We start from the raw sequence: 18,963 nt of genomic DNA, 5'->3' as shown, positions 1-18,963 counted from the left end.
TATATTCCATTATTGGCGTCTTCCTTGCTTCAAATCTTAATTACACGATTTTGATACAAAAAAAAAAAAAAAAAAAAACCTTCAACGTGATACTTCAACGGCCAAGAACATTAGATGATTTAAATTTCAATAGCCAAAAGATATGAAAAAAATGGTTTCCTTACCTAGTAAACGTTATGTACATATTTCATTACATTTTCCTGTTTGTATAGGCATATTGAGTGTGTGACATACTCACTAAGATTGATTTTTGTATTATACAACACTTCAGTTTTTTGAAAGACTCCTCACTGTTCGCAATGGTCTTCCCAAATCGATTGTACGTAAGATCGCAGCCGCATGTACCTGTAGGTTATGTACTGGAGGAACCGAAACAAACTTCATTGATATACCTAGGCGCAAATGGGATCGCCTATTATAAAAGTCAATACAACAGGGTCGATGTGGAGCACGATATACTTTGTTCATGATGCAATTGGTTTTCTACATTAGATTTAAAAAGAGTCTCACACTTTTGGAGGGTGGTAACAACAAAATGTATTTATCTTTACCAGAGCCTATTCTTCTTTTAAATCGATCAGAATTACTCTTTGTTGGCGCTGTATCATCGTAAACGTTAACTTAAAGATATTCTCATGTATAACAAAAAAAAGGAGTTCATTTTGCATAAGCCGCTAAGCGGTGTTTTATGAGAGTAAACTCCTGTTGTTTGTGTTATAGCTCCATTATAATTCGTCTTACTAAACAAAATCTCTGTTGAAATCCACTTTTTATAAATTGAACCTTTGAAATTATTACGCTGTTGTTTAAGCCAATCAAAAGGGACGTTACAAACGGCAACATATATTTTTGCGTTATGGGCTGAAAACAAATCTTAAAGTCAAAGAAAATGCATGTTGTAAGCAAAACTAAATCATTTATATCAACAAATGAAAAACATATCTTCTCAGTAAAATAGTATTTCTTGATGTTGTCCAGATATTAAGACACATATTTTTTAAAGATAATTTGTGTATACTTACATTTATAAACAAGGCGTCCCAAGCAGTTTTAAGGTCGGTGTTGATCCATGCACTACTATAATATGAGAAGGCGTTTTCAAAGCTTCCCTGAACCCAGGAACTTAGCTGTAAATTGCACATACACTTAACTTAGACAACGCTGAAATGTAACACTCTAAAAGTACGAAACAAAGTATGGCGCAAGTTACAATACAGTCCGCTCGAGGAAAGGAAACAAAACATATTTATTGTTTAGATTATAGATAATTGTTTAGATTATACGATATTATGAAGATTTGAATTAAAATACATCAAATATTTGATATGCTTAGCTTGATGCCGTTTTGAGTTTGTTAGGTTTATCGCCCATGGACATACTGTCATTTTGTATACTTGTTCTCCACTCTAACACGCCCAGATATGTAATGTGGTATAAAGAATTGTTTTAATAAATTATAACTCGCATTTAACACACTGGAATCTTTTATGAAATGTTTTAATTTAGAATATTTTCAAAGAAAACATATCTATTATATTAAACAGACCTTTTACGTAAACATCAGTGGTCCAAACCCTTACCCCGTTGAGCAATATAGAGGTGAGCACCAGTAGTCCGATGTCAAGAAGGAGGGCCAGGACAAGGGATCCAGTATGCTGTCGGAGTAGAGTGTTCATCAACAACTACAATATGTATCGTACTCAAACATGCAGAAAGTAATCACACAGAACTCTGAGAGTCATGATACAAGTCCCGGGTTTCATAACTTACATATCAATAGATGACAGAGGAGATGTCCCCACACAGGATCAGGGAGTACTAAAACTTACCTAGATGGCAGAGAAGATATCCCCACACGGGATCAGGGAATACCCAAACTTAACTAAACTAGATGACAGAGAGGATGTTTCTACACAGGATCAGGGAGTATCTTACATGGAGGACGGAGGATATGTCCCATACACACTATACATTGTAACAACATGGATGACGGAGTATATGTCCCATTCACATTTTACATTGTAACTTACGTGGATGACGGATAATACGTCCCATACACACTATCCATTATTTATTACCCACACGCATGCGATCTTACCACTAGGACAAGCTGTTTGCTTCTACATAAAACACCCACAAGTCCAATGAGGCCAAAGATGGTATTGAGGGGTAGCATGATGTAAATAAGGACGAAGGCCATGTTTTCTGTTAGGTCGCCTAGTGGAAGTCCATAGACGTCAAATTGGTTAAACACCATCCTTTGACTATCCGCCAGCACTCCATTCCCTCCAACCATTAGGAAGGCTATCACCAAATTGGTCACTCCTACACCCTGTGGATAAATGTATATTTGGTAACATCAAACTGTCCTGTTTTATTAGAATAATAATAATTTACATTCAAACGATCGGAATAAGTTAAAACCGGAAATAAAATTAACTAAAAAAAAATAAAAATAAAATCTATATATATATATTTTTTTTTCTTCTGATAAACATTCATTAGCAATGTCTACATTTCACTGATTAATTTAGTAGGTACGACTGTGTATTAGTCATCAGGTTTTTTCTTGTCCGTGTTTTTCCATCTAAATAAATACACTATAACTGAGGCAATCAGATTAAATCACAGATCAGCACTGTGCGTATAACGAAGCATACAATGGTGATCTGTATTTTAACTGTACTGAATTGATTATCAAGAATGATTGGCAACAATGTATGGATGTAACCCAGAGTTATATGACGTCAATCAGAAGAAAAATATTAGAAGTCGGAGTAAAGTGAGTATAGGAGTAAAATAGAACAGGCCCGTGGGACCTTTTGAAGTTTAAAAACATGGGTTGTCTCTATATAAGGTTTTTACAGATAAAATATGAGTTTCGTTAAATTGGTTCGTGAACGCAAGTCCATTGTTTCTGTATCAGGTCCTTTTTAATGTTCCTCAAAATGAAATTGTGAAAAAAATAATATAAAAACTACAAAAAAAAATCACAAACAAACAAACAAAAATCACACATGCACATATTAACAATGGAACGATAACAACAACAAACCTTTGCTAACGTGGTGCACACCAACAGCGCATGCGCTACTCTGGTAAATCTGCCCTTCGCTAAAGGATCGGTATGTGTTACTGTCATGGCTGCTTGTGTCTCAATATTGCATCGAATCACTACTACGGGGGCTCCCTCATATATGATGTGACGATCTGACCTGAAATCCAATAATGAGTTGATTACATGTCTCAGAGAAAAAATAACAATATGTTCATTAATTTTGTGATCTGTAGAAAATTATTTTTTTTTATTTCTTTAAATGCAGATATAATATTCAATATTTTTCTTTCCTTTCAATGTAAAATAAAATGGTAATGCAGAATTTGTTTTTATCGATGTACATGTATGGATTGTATACGCATAAAAAGATGATTTTACCCGAATAGTGAATGTGAACTCTCGTAAACATTTGGGCGCCACTAAATAAATTGATTGTTGTTGGATCGTTATTATAATTTCATGAAACAGGTAACGTACAAAAAAAGAAAGAAAGTAAAAAAATATAAATAAAAAAGGACGCTAGATAAAATGATGCAAAATGTGTACCATAATTTCTATTATCTTAAACGGTTTGCCACTCAATTTGTTATTCGCTAATTCTATCATTTTAGCCTGGAGCCAAACCTTGCGCACTTTTATGTTTACACTCAATGGAAATCTCCCCAATTCTCTCTCTATACCGTAAAGTTAGGCGTGGATGTTTTCAAATAATGAATATGCTTACAAAATTTTCGTTCTAAAAGTTTGATGTTACAAAAGCCCCTTACCAAACATCACAGCCATATAATACAATCTAATTTAGAGTGAAGAGAAAGAATATGATTTCTACATTTTATTATAGCACAATACATGGCCTTAAAACCATTTTCATATAATTGCTTGATATCTAAATGAGTGAAGCAATAATGGGTGAAATAAAGCCAGAGATACTTTTTCACAATTTCTGTACAATTAGCATTAAAGTTGAAATGTATATCTTGCGACACAGTCCCTCTACCAAAGACCATTATCTTAGTTGATAAATATTTACTTTAAGGTGCCATCAATTGGAATAAGTGTGAAATACATTAAGTTGCTTATGTAAATCTTCGACAGTATCTGTTATTAGAATGGTATTATCGACATATTATAGTATTTACATACGACTTGAGCCAAACTTGTAGCTCGGTCACCATTTTCCCCGCCAAATTTGATAGGCCTATACAAAAGTGTTATATCAAAAGATCCTTTAACAAGACTGAAAACAAAAGTGGGGATACATTTTCACCATGTCTAATCCCGGAAATATCATAAAAAATATCAGACACTAAGCTCCCTTTGATTACTTAGCCTTAATTCCGTTGTACCGGTTGATTATTACTTTAAAACAGTTTACACATATATAACTTTGTTCCACAGTCCTACTAAGTATTCTCTAGACACTGTGGAATGCTTTCTCAAAATCGATTAAAAGCACAAAACACACGACTTTTAACTGTTTAAAAAGTTCAAGTGAAGAATAAAGTGAAAATATATAATCAATACTCCAGTGTTGCTTTTGAAACCCTCGCTTGTTTTTTAGTATGAGTTTAATATTATCGGCAGAATGATTGAGGCTTTAATCAATTAAAGCCATAAATAATTTACCCAGACAGCTGGTTGAGACAGAGGTGTGATTGTATTATAGTTATTAGCGTAATACACATCCCCATTTGTTTTTAAAAAAACAGGTATAATATTACCCCTCAGCCATGCATCTAGTGGATTACCGGTATCGAACATATGATTAAACATTTTGTCGTTCGACAGTCGATAATATATGCGTCACGAACTAGATTTCATCCAAAGCCTTATATAAGACTTGGTAACCAGATCAATGTTCAAATAAAATATAACTATCATTATAATTACGCAGTTAAAATCAAATTAAAAACAGGAAAGCTGCATAAAAAACTAGATTTTCAACAAACATTTAAACAATACAATCTCATAAGTATTAAAACAATGGATAAGTACTGTGTACTTATAAATATTGTGTATATGTATCAATAGAGACATTGTCTGAATACAACTATGAACGAGGTACGCGACGGGTTTTCGTTGTAGTGAAAAATTTATTGTCAAATAAAAACAAAGTACAATAATCAAACAACTGACTTACCAATGTTATTGACGATTTGGGATAAGTAAATTCTTCATATTATGCTACAAATCCGAAGCCATAGGTAAAGGTCTCATCTCGACTCGAACTAAATCGGTATACATAAACATAAAAACTTCCAACCGATGACGAGAACACAAAGTGCGAGTTTGTGCCTACATGTATGAGGACAAGGAAGTTTAAATCGTAGGTAGCCAGTCGAAGCAAGTTTCTCGAACATAAACACATAATGATTTTCTGTCAGGTAGAATACGTCAGGTAGCATCTTATACCTGTCAATGGATACAAAGCCAGTGTATGTAGTCCGATAACAAGTCGTTCCACTTGGAAGAACTTATTCTCTGGGGCTTTAAAGAGACACTCCTTTGTTTTAACGGCTGAACTAAGCTGCATTTGGATTTTTAATATTGATCAATGCAAAAAATTTACACACATATTTGAGCCCAATTTTGATGGAATAAATATTTACAGAACATCCGTCAATCCTCACTGCTTCATTTTGATAGCATTGTAATACCACTCCATAAACAATCCTATGACAGATCAGAGCATGACAAAACTATCGAGTAATTATTTTCATGACTTTTTTTATGTATAAAAGCTGATATTCGATTTCAATTATCAATTAAATCGACGTAGTATAATGAGTGATAGCTAAACAAATGTTTCTGGTGGATTTTACGACACGTTTATCGGTGAGCGTAAGCGTATTGTAAATGTGAATCCCCTCAACATGGTTGACCGACGCGAAGATATGTTCTTATTGGAAGAAGATAATTTTGAATTTCGCCCAATAACTACGGTGAATTGAATATAGCAACATTACAGTGGGGGATATACATTCTAGACGCACCTTTATGCGTCCAATCATCACTAAAAGGAGTGTCGGCAAAACCAGTCTAACCTTAGACCAGACGTTAAAGCTAGTAAACAAACCGTCGTGAAATTTACGTTATAAAATGTTGGGTCTCAACAACACCCTAGCTACCTTTATTTTGAAAAAAAAATAGATTACAAAATCTTATACCTGTAGTTAGTAAATGTTTCTATTTCAATGTTTTTGATGATTAATAACAATTTGTAGCTGTACACCGGAACAAAAATGACTCGCAGTGATTTTCATGAGGGAAAGAGTCGTGGATAGTCCGCTTGAAAACAATCAAACCTGTCATAAGTGACATTCAAGGGAAGGTAATAAAAAAGGTCACAAATAACAGGTGGTCTCATAACCCAGGTTCAGGTAAACTTGTATGTCAATATCGCTTGAAGTGCAAAAAAATATGGTCACATGTAAGATGGAGTCTATTAATTCAAGTGATCACTAAGGCAGGTTTGACTGTATATGATTCACTTCTGTCTTATATTAAACAGGTTTAGCAAATTCATAACGCAAACTAAGGAATGAGGACTTTTAATGAAAACTTGTATACATGAACTGGTAAAATAGCACATTTAACATTGTATAAAAATAAAACATATTCAACACAAAGACATAATTATTCTCAATACGATAAAGTTTGAGTGAGTAGCCTCCTCAATTAATTTGGTAAATCAACAAACAGAAATTCAGATATTATTTAAAGGTATAAATATGTAAAGGTGTGTAACCATTGTATACATTTGTATACCAGGTTATATATTTTATTACAACATATATACGTTATTTGTTATTTGTAAAGAGTAATGAAAATTACAAATTTTAAATAAAAGAGGATATTATTTGAAAACTTTATACTCTTTTACCTGAAGGACGCTGATCTACGAAGAGACAATGCTTATCAATATAAATGGAGATTCGACACTGCAAGGGAGGCAAATATAATATCAAACTTATGCCTATTTTAAATTAATGCATGGCGGCCATTAATAAATTGCATGTAAATATTCAAATTAAGAGACAATATTTCAAAGATACCATATTTGGTAGTAATTACGTGATTAATGTCATTTTCGGCAAGATACACTACGTTCCAACATCGCGGTATTCTTGTTAAAATAGATTAGGTTGGAAAAATACATTTCGTTTTTTAATTTTCCGATATTCCGCACGCAAAAAGCAAATAAAAAAAAAAAGAAAAAAAAAAGAAAAAGAATACAAACATATTCTGTTAAACAAACATAATTCGATGCTTCCCAAATGGGAATTTGTAATTGTGCATTGAAGCACCTTCTAAAAGTCTACAAGATAAATGATTATTGTTTATCTATAGTCCCGTATCCATACATATTTAGACGCTGTATGTAGATCATGACAACGTTAACAACCACATTGAATACATTTGCTTTGACTTTAATATCATTGGCGATTGATATTGCCCGTGTCTATGTATTGTTTACGTTTGTAATTAATATGGATACTGCAATGAACATACATTGTAGATCCTTTCTTATATAAAGGCAGTTATTTATGGCAGCTTAACTGCAGAAATACAATATTATATACAGGTAAGGTTTTCATTTCATATTACGTTACAGAACCCATATTAAACTGCATCCCGAATCCGGTACATTTAAGATATTCGATGATAAATTAACAAATGAATAGTAATAGAAATAAAACTTCAATACAATTGTAAACGATTGAATTAAATTTTGTGATTGTCTCTTGCATTTTTCTCATGAAAAAGATAATAAAAAATTGGAGAAAAAATATTATTCTCGATACTTGTTTGTTTGTTTGTTTGTTTTTGTTTAACGTCCTATTAACAGCCAGGGTCATTTAAGGACGTGCCAGGTTTTGGAGGCGGAGGAAAGCCGGAGTACCCGGAGAAAAACCACCGGCCTACGGTCAGTACCTGGCAACTGCCCCACGTAGGTTTCGAACTCGCAACCCAGAGGTGGAGGGCTAGTGTTAAAGTGTCGGTACACCTTAACCACTCGGCCACCGCGGCCCCTTCTCGATACTGCAGGGATTACAAACAAATGCTCTTGTAACCTTTTGTATTTCTTAAAGTATCGAAGATGGCAAAACATAGTTAGAATTAACAGTTAAACAGATACCTGACGAACGACTACAATTAAAAAAGAATATGAATACGTCTGTAAAATGAAAATTGTGTAAAATTTTGTCAGTTATTTTCATAAACAGACGTGCCATTTTGGTTACTTTTGGCAGCTAACAAAGGGATTGTATAACTTACAAAGTAGACCTTCGGTTTCTAATGAATGAAAAATTGATAACTAAGGCAATTTCGTTAAAAACAAAGCATTTGTATCACATTGACAAAGTATGAAATATTTATTATTATTTTGTTGATAAAAAAGTATTCCTATTAGGGTCCTACGTCATTATAGCGAGAGACAAGAAACCTCTAGAACAAACTAAACTAAACATGTGGTGACATTTTTAAAACTACAAACATGCCGGTAAATAACAGATTGATTTATGCAAAAAAAAACTTCTCATCCTGGCATTAATTTCCCTGAATCAATAACGATTTCACCAAATGAGCCATTGTCAGGTTTACTGACCAGCTTCATTTGCTGATATTTGATAGGGTTGGAATGGAAATATGACAATGTTTAAAGGAACAACCAACAAATTGAAAAAAATATACTTTTTAAACAGCCCCTGTGTATAGAAAGTTGAGCCAAGGATAAAATGTGTGGCAGCCACTGATTGGCCAGTATGCTATGAGGTGAGAAAATAGATATGTAGCCTGATAGGTAACTATCAATAAGAAATGTTGATATAAATTTCGTATGTCCAATTGATTTTTTCCCCAAAATTTCACGTAATAATAATAAACAAGTAAACATTTAAGATTTTTGAGAATTTTTACTGCGAAATTCACCTATTTTCAAAATGGCTACCCTGGAGAAAATTTGAGCTGAAGAACCCAACTTTTTTTTTTTAATTAGGTTATATATCAGACCCTAAACATTTGTTATAAACCATACTTGTCATATTGAATTCAAGAATTTGAATGAGATACTCCAAAACGTTAACACTAAAGTCTATGGGAAAACAATTGGTTGGTTGGTCTCTATAAAGTTTTGACATTTCCCACCCTGAAGATAATGTCCAGGTGCACAATTTTATTGTCTACACAAGAGTCACATACTTTTCCACGTCCGATTTAGCTAATGGATAAATCAAAGTAATCTAATGAATAGAATTTAAGGCTTTTCTCAAACACAAATGGGTTATTCACTTCAGGCATACGTTGTTTCGAGATCATCGTCATCAATGTTGTCATTTTCATGAGGTAAGGTAGTCTGGTCTTCAACCGATCTAGCATTAGATGTAACTGATGACCGGCGATCTTTCGTCGGTCTGGCTAAAGATGTTTTGCGTCCTGTGGTCGGCGGAGCTATAGATGTTCGACGGCCTTTATTAGACTGGGCAATAGATGTTCGCCGGCCAGTGCGCGGTTGGGAAATAGGTGTTTCACGTTCAGTGTTTGACTGTGCTTTAGAAGACTTGCGGCCGGTTGTATGGCCGGAATGATCTGACGAAAAATTTGCTATTGTATTATCAGCATGGTTCTCTCTTATAGACGACCGTTGGACGGGTTGTGATATTGACACAGTATCAAGTCCAGAAAGCCCATCTACTGGAGTCACTAACGTCACTGGAGAAGCAATCTTACTGAGATGTAGGGCTAAGGCGATCAACACACACTGTAACATTGATAAAGCCATTCATTGATGAAAAGAAAAATCAAATATACCCAGATACTCTCTTTCAACATATGGTTAATGGTATTGGACAATCAAATAGAACTACATGTATTACATATTCGATTTATCATATCTCTACAGTAAAGGAAAGGAAAGCATACATACATGACAAACCAAGTCAAACGTGATTGATGTAGGTCACACAGCAGGTACATGGTCATTTTGAATTAAAACATAAGAGAAGATAATTATATCGTAGTTTTCTTGTCTTTTGATATATCAGATGATATATTTGTTTTATTTTTTGTGACAGTTAGGATATGCTTGGTAGGTAGATATACAAATAAAGAAATGGTTATTTTCACTCAATTTGTTAATTGATTTGACATGTTTTGTTATAATGCAGCAATTACTCACCAAACAAACTGTATGAACGACATCAAATCCGATAAACAATCCTGTCATTAGGAACACCGAGCTTGCTTGTGTATCACAAAATCCCTGGGAGAAAACGGTTTTGTATGAATATATATCACTGTACATTCAAGTGGATTGGTCTATCATTGATAATGTTTATGAGGGTTGTCCAATGAAGAGAAAATTCACCTAGAATAATAGGCGATAATGACGTATATACATCATGTACACAATTAAAAAAAAGAAAATTGAAGCTAATTGATTTTTTTTTTTGTATTTACAGATAGAATCTTCATCACATTCGTATAAGATTCCATGTCCAGGTCTCGAAGGCAGTGTTCTGTTTGGCATTTAGAATTGTTTCATGATATTATAGTTGTCTTGTGTTAAAAAAGAGGAAATAACTTACAAACCAATAGAAAGTATCCTCGCAGTTATGGCCAGCCTACATCAAATTAAAAAAGATATTTTAATCAAAACTAATATCAGAAACGTACATGAACTTATACCATATACTAGTATATCATATCAGACGAAACAAAAGATGTGAATCAGGAATAAAAGCAGTTCCTTTACAGACAATATCATAAAAATGAAAGTGTCCCAGATATGGTTACTAATACATCGTTTTTTTTTCAATGAAGTCAAGGACTAGATCATGGTTTCGTCATCAAAAACGAAGGTTAACTTAGGAATAAGCGATGACGACATAGATAATGTAATGCTTCATCACACATCAATGATAGATATCGATTATCCTTTAGAAATTATTGGTAACGTCAGAAACACGATTGTAGATCACCCCAAGTAACCAAAAAATGAATTAGTGTAAAATTTACCTTATCAAAGAGACACCATCATGAACATTGATTAATCAATCGATTTCAGAAACAGCTTTTTCTTACCTTATCATTCAATACTGACGCAAGAGAGAGGGTGATAATATCGCATATTATCATAAACGCAAGCAACACGACGGACTAAAAAAAATCAAAAACAAAATCAACAAATGAATCCGGATACACGTGCTTTCAACGAGGGAGGTAATTATGAATCAACAAATGGTGTATACAAATTATGAATAGAAATTATCATTTGCCGGTATTTGCAATATTCTTCTAGTAGGTCTAACATTGTTCAAAAACGCTATTTTGAACGATTTTTTTCGTTTTGTTTTGTTGCATTCCCTATCAATTTTTTTTATATAAAATGCCAGGTTTGAGAGTGTGTGGGTCAGCGCTCTTCATTTCGAAACCTTTCGTTTGAGTCCTCTTTCAATTATTTCCGTTTTCGTTGCTGTTGATCGTTTATCTTCGACTTTGCTTTAATCAATTTCAACCATACAATGTGCACTATCGATATTGAAAAAAACCTGACTCATACTTTTGAAAAAAAATATGTATAATAGGCACACACACCATATGCAGGTACTGTACAATAACTCCTGCTCAGATATACGAGCATCTTTGAGTAAACATTTCAAACCAAGATGCAGCTTCCTTGGAAACTTTTATGTTCTATAACGAAGTCACTCAAAAGCACTGAAAACTGAGTTTTGGTCTTCCGACTACGATGTCAATTACCAGTTAAAACCCCACGGCCATGATATCGATGTTTAATTACGAGAGTAATTTCATACATACTGTCATAACCGCTTTCAATCAAATATATTACTCATTAGGTTTTTTAATCTCAATGTCAATATTTAATGTAACGGGTACTTGCCATATAAATAAATCCCTTTCGATGCGTTCTCATTGCGAATATAGTGATAACGTGCATTATGACAAACAGCATCTCAGTGACAAATATAGTGATCAGAAGTCCGTAGAGGAGGTAGCCTAAATGTGGGTGTTGATCGTTAAACCAATGCTCCGCCTCGGTGAGTTTTTTCACCAAACCATATGTCAAATAACCTGGGGCAAATGTTTGTATCAGTACACCGACCCACAGCAGTATTTCAGCCAACTTGAAAAAGAAAATAAATGCATTATATGTTTATATATAATAAGCTATTATATCAATATATATATATTGTTGAAAAAAGAAATGTTGAAATATCTTTACTTACCATTAAGAAGGCAGTCAAACTTGCGAACACTATTGTTTTTGCAGTCAGGCCTGGCATATAGCTGCTGTTATTCACACTACGAAAAACCAACAAGAAATGAATTAAGCAATATATGGAACTATTAAACACCACAAAACAGAAACTAGTGTGGATACTGACTTTATTCATACAGAAAAAAAGAATTCCACGGAAGCTGATGTGTCGCCTGCGCAGCAAGCTAGGAAATGAATAAAAATATATAAAAAAAAACACCTAAAAACAACAGCTTGGATATTCATTGTATCTTTTCCAAGTGTGATTTGTATGATTTGCCGGATGGATTCCCATGCAATGAATGCACTCACGAATGATTCAGTGAATTCCTCTTAATGTCATGTTGTATTTGTCCGACAGAAACATGATATTAACAGGTATGTGACACATTTTTTCCACTAAATGTAAAAGTAAGCTATTCAAGGTACATGCGTACATATATGAATATGTTTCAATCTCTGCAAATCAAAAGGTTTCATGCAGAATTTAAGTGGTTTTCATACAGGAACCAGTAAGCACTATATGATGTAATAAAAATCAAGCACTTTTGATACGAAAGCACTATACAAAGTTTGAGTTTAATTTGCCAAAAGGAACTCGAGTTATCACATGGAAACCAATTTCTTATTAATAGTTTAAATGACCTTGCTCTTTGAACATCGAAGCTGAAAGCGATCCCAAGCAACAAATCAAGTTTTCGTTTGATTTGCCTAAGGGATCTTAAATTATCGCAAGCAAACCTATTTTCTATTTATGGTTACAATGACTTTTGACCTTTGAACCCGAAAAGCAATCTAAGCAAGCACTTTTGGTAAGGATATACTTATGAAGTTTGAGCTTGATTGGCTAAGAAAAACTCGAGTTATCGCATGGAAACACATTTTTCTATTTATAGTATCAGTGAACTTCATCTTGGACCTTCAAACATGAAAAGCAACCAGTTTGATAAGGAAGCACTATACAAATGTGAGTTCGATTGGCCTAAGGAAACTAGAAGTTATCGCACGGAAACCATTGTGCGGACGACGACGACGCCGCCGTCGCCGAAATAGTGATACCTACAAGGCGACACAAAAATGATCCGGCCTGATGCGTAAGACAGTTGTTGATAACACAACATCCATTCCAAAGGAATCTGTGTTCTATCCATTGCGTGTAACTTGAATACGTTTTATACATGTATTTGTTCTGTTCTCTCCAGTTGCTAATTACTGCAAAGTGCATAATTTACCTTAGAATACAATATACAAGCATTGCAACTAGCGCGTCCAAAACAGAGTTGAGTTAATGCCAATTGGGCCGAACGACGTGTGTCTACAGGGTCTGTTTTATTGACTTTTACGACTATTTTATGACTATTCGTATTCATAGATACTTCAATCTTGATTGTAATAAGTATTTTCATTGGCTTAAGAATACTTTTTCATCATATCACGTAAATGACGTCGCCATTTATAACGTCACTTTTGATTGGCTGTATCAGCTCAAATCGCACAATAGAAGTATAACATTTCAGGTGACTGACGTATTTGATACCAATATATACCTGTTCCCCGTTACGTGACGGACGAAAGTGGAGAAAGCACCTCTCAGTTGATCAGGTGATACTCTCTGTTTATACCGCCGATCTAGCAACACAAACGTCGTCACCTACCAAAAGAGAAATTCTTTATCATTTTACTCGTAAAAACGGCCTACAGCACACACAGCATACATAGGTGTGGAAGTATGAACATTTATTGAAAAAGGCTGATCAGGAAACAAAAGAGGGGTTGGGGGTGGGGGTGGTGGGCGACACGGGCATCAAAATACTGTATTAGTATTGGTATGAACACCATGAACAACAGCTTAAAAGAATATGACGTCACACACCATGTCCATTACAATTTACAGCACATCAAAGCTTTACTTACAAAAACAAGACCATATTTGGCCTCCATGATTTGTAGCAAAAACCAAACCTATGTTTATTTATAGAGGTCTTTACCACAAAATTGCTTATTGAAAAACCAGTACAGTAATAGTATCTGTGATCTCCTTACCTCTAGTACTAAGGATAAAGAGAGTAGGACAAATCCCGCGATATCGTAATTATGTATGGAATCCAGAACCTCTTTGGCACATCCCTGTTTGTACAGTAGAAAGGCACATGGAATTAAATAAACAAATCATTATACGTTGTCCAGTCAGGGTAGAATAGACCCATCTCAATGCGTTAATCGTATAGATCATAATCGTGTTGATTATTTAAGAAATAATTAACGATGACTCGTGTATTGTTGCAGGATATACAATGAGGACGAAGATATTTTGCAATTAAATTAATAACGAAGGCCGCAGGCAGTTAAAGTTGATTATTTCTATTCTACCATGTACTGTTTAGTTCTGATATCGACCTCTTTCTAATAGAAAAACAGCAAAGAAACCCCGGAAAACCTTGTAATTTATTTCTTGAGTATTGCATTATTTGTTGATGAAATATACATTTCTTTACAGGCACTACAGTACTACGATCAAGAGCATCTATAATATGGCATTGATTATGAAAATTTAAAAAAAGGATAAAGAAAAGAAAAAAAAAAGAACAAAAAGGGGGGCCTCCGTAGGATTCGAACTCGCGTCGTGATAAAAATTAATGAAAGACTAACCCATTAGCCCACTCGGCTATTGTAACCTTATAAGAAATAAGTGAATATTAGATATATAAAGTTGTAATAGCCGTGACTCACGCGCGTGTATTATTGGCACGAGCGTGTATTATTGGAAAATAATACATGGTTTTAAACCAATCAAAACTAGCGTTGCAAAGCAAACATGGTAGAATTAACGACATAAATAATATAACTGACGTGTCGAATGCATCCATACAGTTATTGTAACAGTGTGATGTTATTTGCAACAATGAAAACCGATAGATGGGCGAAATTATCATGAATGAATACTATACCACTCTGACCGTCATACAACACTGAGCATCATACCACACTAACCATCATACCACACTGAGCATCATACCACACTGATCATCATACCACATTGAGCATCATACCACACTGATCATCATACTACACTGAGCAACATACCACACTGAGCATCATATCACACTGAACATTATACCACACTGAGCATTATACAACACTGAGCATCATACCACACTGAGCATCATACCACACTGAGCATCATACCACACTCAGCATCATACCACATTGAGCAACATACCACACTGAGCATCATACCACACTGAGCATCATACCACACTCAGCATCATACCACATTGAGCATCAAGCCACATCATACCACACTGAGCATCATACAACACTGAGCATCATACCACACTGAGCATCATACCACATTGAGCAACATACCACACTGAGCATCATACCACACTCAGCATCATACCACATTGAGCATCAAACCACATCATACCACATTGAGCATCATACCACACTGAGCATCATACCACACTGAGCATCATACCACACTGAACATTATACCACAATGAACATCATGCAACACTGAACATCATACCACACTGAGCAGCATACCACACTGAGCAACATACAATACTGAGCATCATACCACATTGAGCATCATACCACACTGATCATCATACTACACTGAGCAACATACCACACTGAGCATCATATCACACTGAACATTATACCACACTGAGCATTATACAACACTGAGCATCATACCACACTGAGCATCATACCACACTGAGCATCATACCACACTCAGCATCATACCACATTGAGCATCAAACCACATCATACCACATTGAGCATCATACCACACTGAGCAACATACAATACTGAGCATCATATCACAATGAACATCATACCACACTGAACATCATACCATACTGAGCATCATACAGTTAGCTACTCAATTGACTTCTGCAGGAAAGTCGTAATTTTTCATGGTTTGTTATCGCATAATATATACTTCATTCAAATTCAATTATTTTTCAATACTCATTCTTTGTACTCATGGAAATACAAAAAAAAAAATCACCTGCACACAATAGTTATCTACATTATATTCACAAATGCTACATTGCGGGGAATTAGAAGAGAACATAGGTACAACAAATCTCTCTTCACTATTCATTTCGTATATTAAAGTGAAAATTAACAATAATCAATTTTCATTAAAATACATACTTTAGTATAGACTGTATCTTTGAACGACGACATCGCTCTGTTGGTGTACCATCTCACGGTATCAGCATCCAAGTGACACGTTCTTGGGTATGATGGATAGAAGTAGTTAGATACCCAGGAGACAGAGTAAAAGTCGGAGATCGAATCAACGCCACAGCAATCTCCCTACAACAGTTCGACAAATATGTGCAAAAGATGCATAGAGGAGTTACTCTCGACACCTTGGTGGCCAATAATCGTCGTATGCACGAAGTGACCAGATTTGAAAATTATTTCTGAAGTTGGGTCTCACTTTAAAAAAAAAAAAACATCTTTTAAGTTTTGTCTCACTTTTAAAAAAAAATTGTTTAAGTTTGGTCTCACTTTCAATTGGTTTGTGTGTTTGAGGAGGATAATTAATTCTATTGTTTTATAATCTTATCAGATGAGACATTTTATGAAATGGACTGATGGTATTCCAGTATCAGGAACACATGATATTGAAACATTGTCTTTCTTAATGTTTTCATGACATTAGTTGTTTAATCAAACACACTGCTATTCTGTCACTTGCCTCGTAAAACAGAAAATTGAATCCCAGATTCACATCTCCGTGATACAAATAATTGTCAGAACTATCTGTCCTGTAATAGTTCAGCAGAGCGGATCTCATTTCGGGCACCAGAGTCCAATCAATCTGAAAGAAACATAGCCACGCGAGTGAAATGCTTACTACCAGTATTTGTAACAGTATCGGAATTACAAATAAATGATGTTATAGATTCAAATATGTAATGTGCATACTTAAGGACCTAGGGACAGATAACAACTAAGCTGTAGAATATGCATAATGATTTAAATTTCTCAATTATTTTTATTCCATTTCTACGTAGTAGCATCCCTGCTCCCCCCTTCGTCTCTAATAAAGGATTTGGTTTGTATTGTCTAACGTCCTATCAACAGCAAAGGTAATTTAGAGACGGCTTCTGCTGTGAGTGAGATGCATGCGTATGGTGAATGATAGTATTTTGAGAGACAGTGGCATGTTTGTGATTTGTCTCCTTGCGATAGGGCGGAACTGAAGCCGACGTTATAGTGCTACCTCACTGAAGAATACTGGATACTACCAGCAGGATCCGACCTCACTAAACTGACAACGGATGAACCTGTCACAAGCGAGTGAAATATTTAGTATCAGTACAATTGTATTTGTAACCGTGCCGGAATAAATGAATTATAAATCCGAATAATTGGTGTGAGTACTTCAACACATACATATAATATCTAGGCTATATGATATGCGAAATTTCTTCAATTTCTCAATTATTGATATTACCTTTCTTCATATTAACCTCCCTGCTTTTGACTACTGACGGAAAATGCAGAGATGAAGACCATAAGAATGTTTTATGGTCGGTATCATAACAGTAATGGGGATATATTTCTGTACGCGATATAAATTTAGACGTTTATTTTGCTCGCTAATATGACTGGTTGCTCCATTGTCAGCATCATGGGTAGCATGTGACTAAGTCTGGATTTGAACTACATATGTAGATTTGCTTGTTAGGTGTTGTCGAAAAAGCAAAAATCCTCCCATGGGACATTCTGGTGTGATCCACCTTGCACATAACTCTCGGTCTTACAAGCAATTTTTTTTCATTTTCTAGTGTTAATTAATAACATTCATGTATCGTTGGTGCCATTTCATGCATTATGGTGACATGCAGAATTAACGCTGGCGACAGTGAAACAACAGCATTTCGTGTTACTTAGCATCAACCTTATTTCATTTCGTAAACTTGAAGCTACATTATACAGTCCATTCAATTATCGCACACAAAGAAATAGGGTACGTAAATAAGTTATTATATTTATAGCAATAGTCTTCCTTAGTTACATGTAGTCTTACCTCTACTCGCACGTTGATCCAAACGCAAATGGCGATGAGTTTGGTGCTCACAGATAGAACTATGCCGCTCAAAGGCTATCAAATTAAAATGACGTATTCGGGCATTAGGATAATTAATTTGTATGTTTTTGCTATACGTGTACGCAATTTAGACGTTTGCATATAGGGCATGTACCCATTTGAGTCACATGAATTTTTTTTTTCTTTTGACTGACAAAATTTAAACACAACACGAAGACGAAGTACATAACTTGTGCTTACCGCTATGTAAAAAGCTGGAAAGTCAGATGCTACCGACACGAAAGCGGATCCAAACAGTAAAAGAGTCACACTGCCCATGGTTATCATAAAATACGTCAGGGCAAGCATCCAGAAGTCCAGGTTATTTCCACTTAAGTACACATAGGAGAATAAATGTTTGATGTCCTTGTGGCCGAACACGTTATCGAACCTCAGAATGGTCCCCGTCAACAGGATACCCAAGGATATAGACTACAGCAAAAATACATCTACCATTAATTACAATCAAAGGCCTAATGGTCATTTCGTCCCCAGTTTTATGCA

General features: G+C 34.9%; 1 protein-coding gene across 1 annotated transcript in view; it reads right to left on the bottom strand.

The window, feature by feature from the left end:
* Positions 1-9,096: 9,096 nt before the first annotated feature.
* LOC117321911 overlaps positions 9,097-18,963 on the bottom strand; it is a 28,708-nt gene continuing 18,841 nt past the window's right edge. The window contains exons 17-28 of the mRNA XM_033876537.1: positions 18,661-18,891; positions 18,400-18,474; positions 17,062-17,184; positions 16,509-16,673; positions 14,385-14,468; positions 13,889-13,992; positions 12,310-12,385; positions 11,964-12,206; positions 11,144-11,218; positions 10,648-10,683; positions 10,239-10,322; positions 9,097-9,821 (exon numbers count right to left, since the gene is read on the bottom strand). Of these exons, the coding sequence (XP_033732428.1) occupies positions 9,354-9,821; positions 10,239-10,322; positions 10,648-10,683; positions 11,144-11,218; positions 11,964-12,206; positions 12,310-12,385; positions 13,889-13,992; positions 14,385-14,468; positions 16,509-16,673; positions 17,062-17,184; positions 18,400-18,474; positions 18,661-18,891 (1,764 nt within the window). The 3' untranslated portion in view covers positions 9,097-9,353. The remainder of the gene's footprint in view (positions 9,822-10,238; positions 10,323-10,647; positions 10,684-11,143; positions 11,219-11,963; positions 12,207-12,309; positions 12,386-13,888; positions 13,993-14,384; positions 14,469-16,508; positions 16,674-17,061; positions 17,185-18,399; positions 18,475-18,660; positions 18,892-18,963) is intronic.

Source organism: Pecten maximus, chromosome 2 (genome assembly GCF_902652985.1).
Source record: "Pecten maximus chromosome 2, xPecMax1.1, whole genome shotgun sequence".
In the NCBI taxonomy this organism is placed as follows: domain Eukaryota; kingdom Metazoa; phylum Mollusca; class Bivalvia; order Pectinida; family Pectinidae; genus Pecten; species Pecten maximus.
This window is presented reverse-complemented; position numbering and strand designations above follow the sequence as displayed.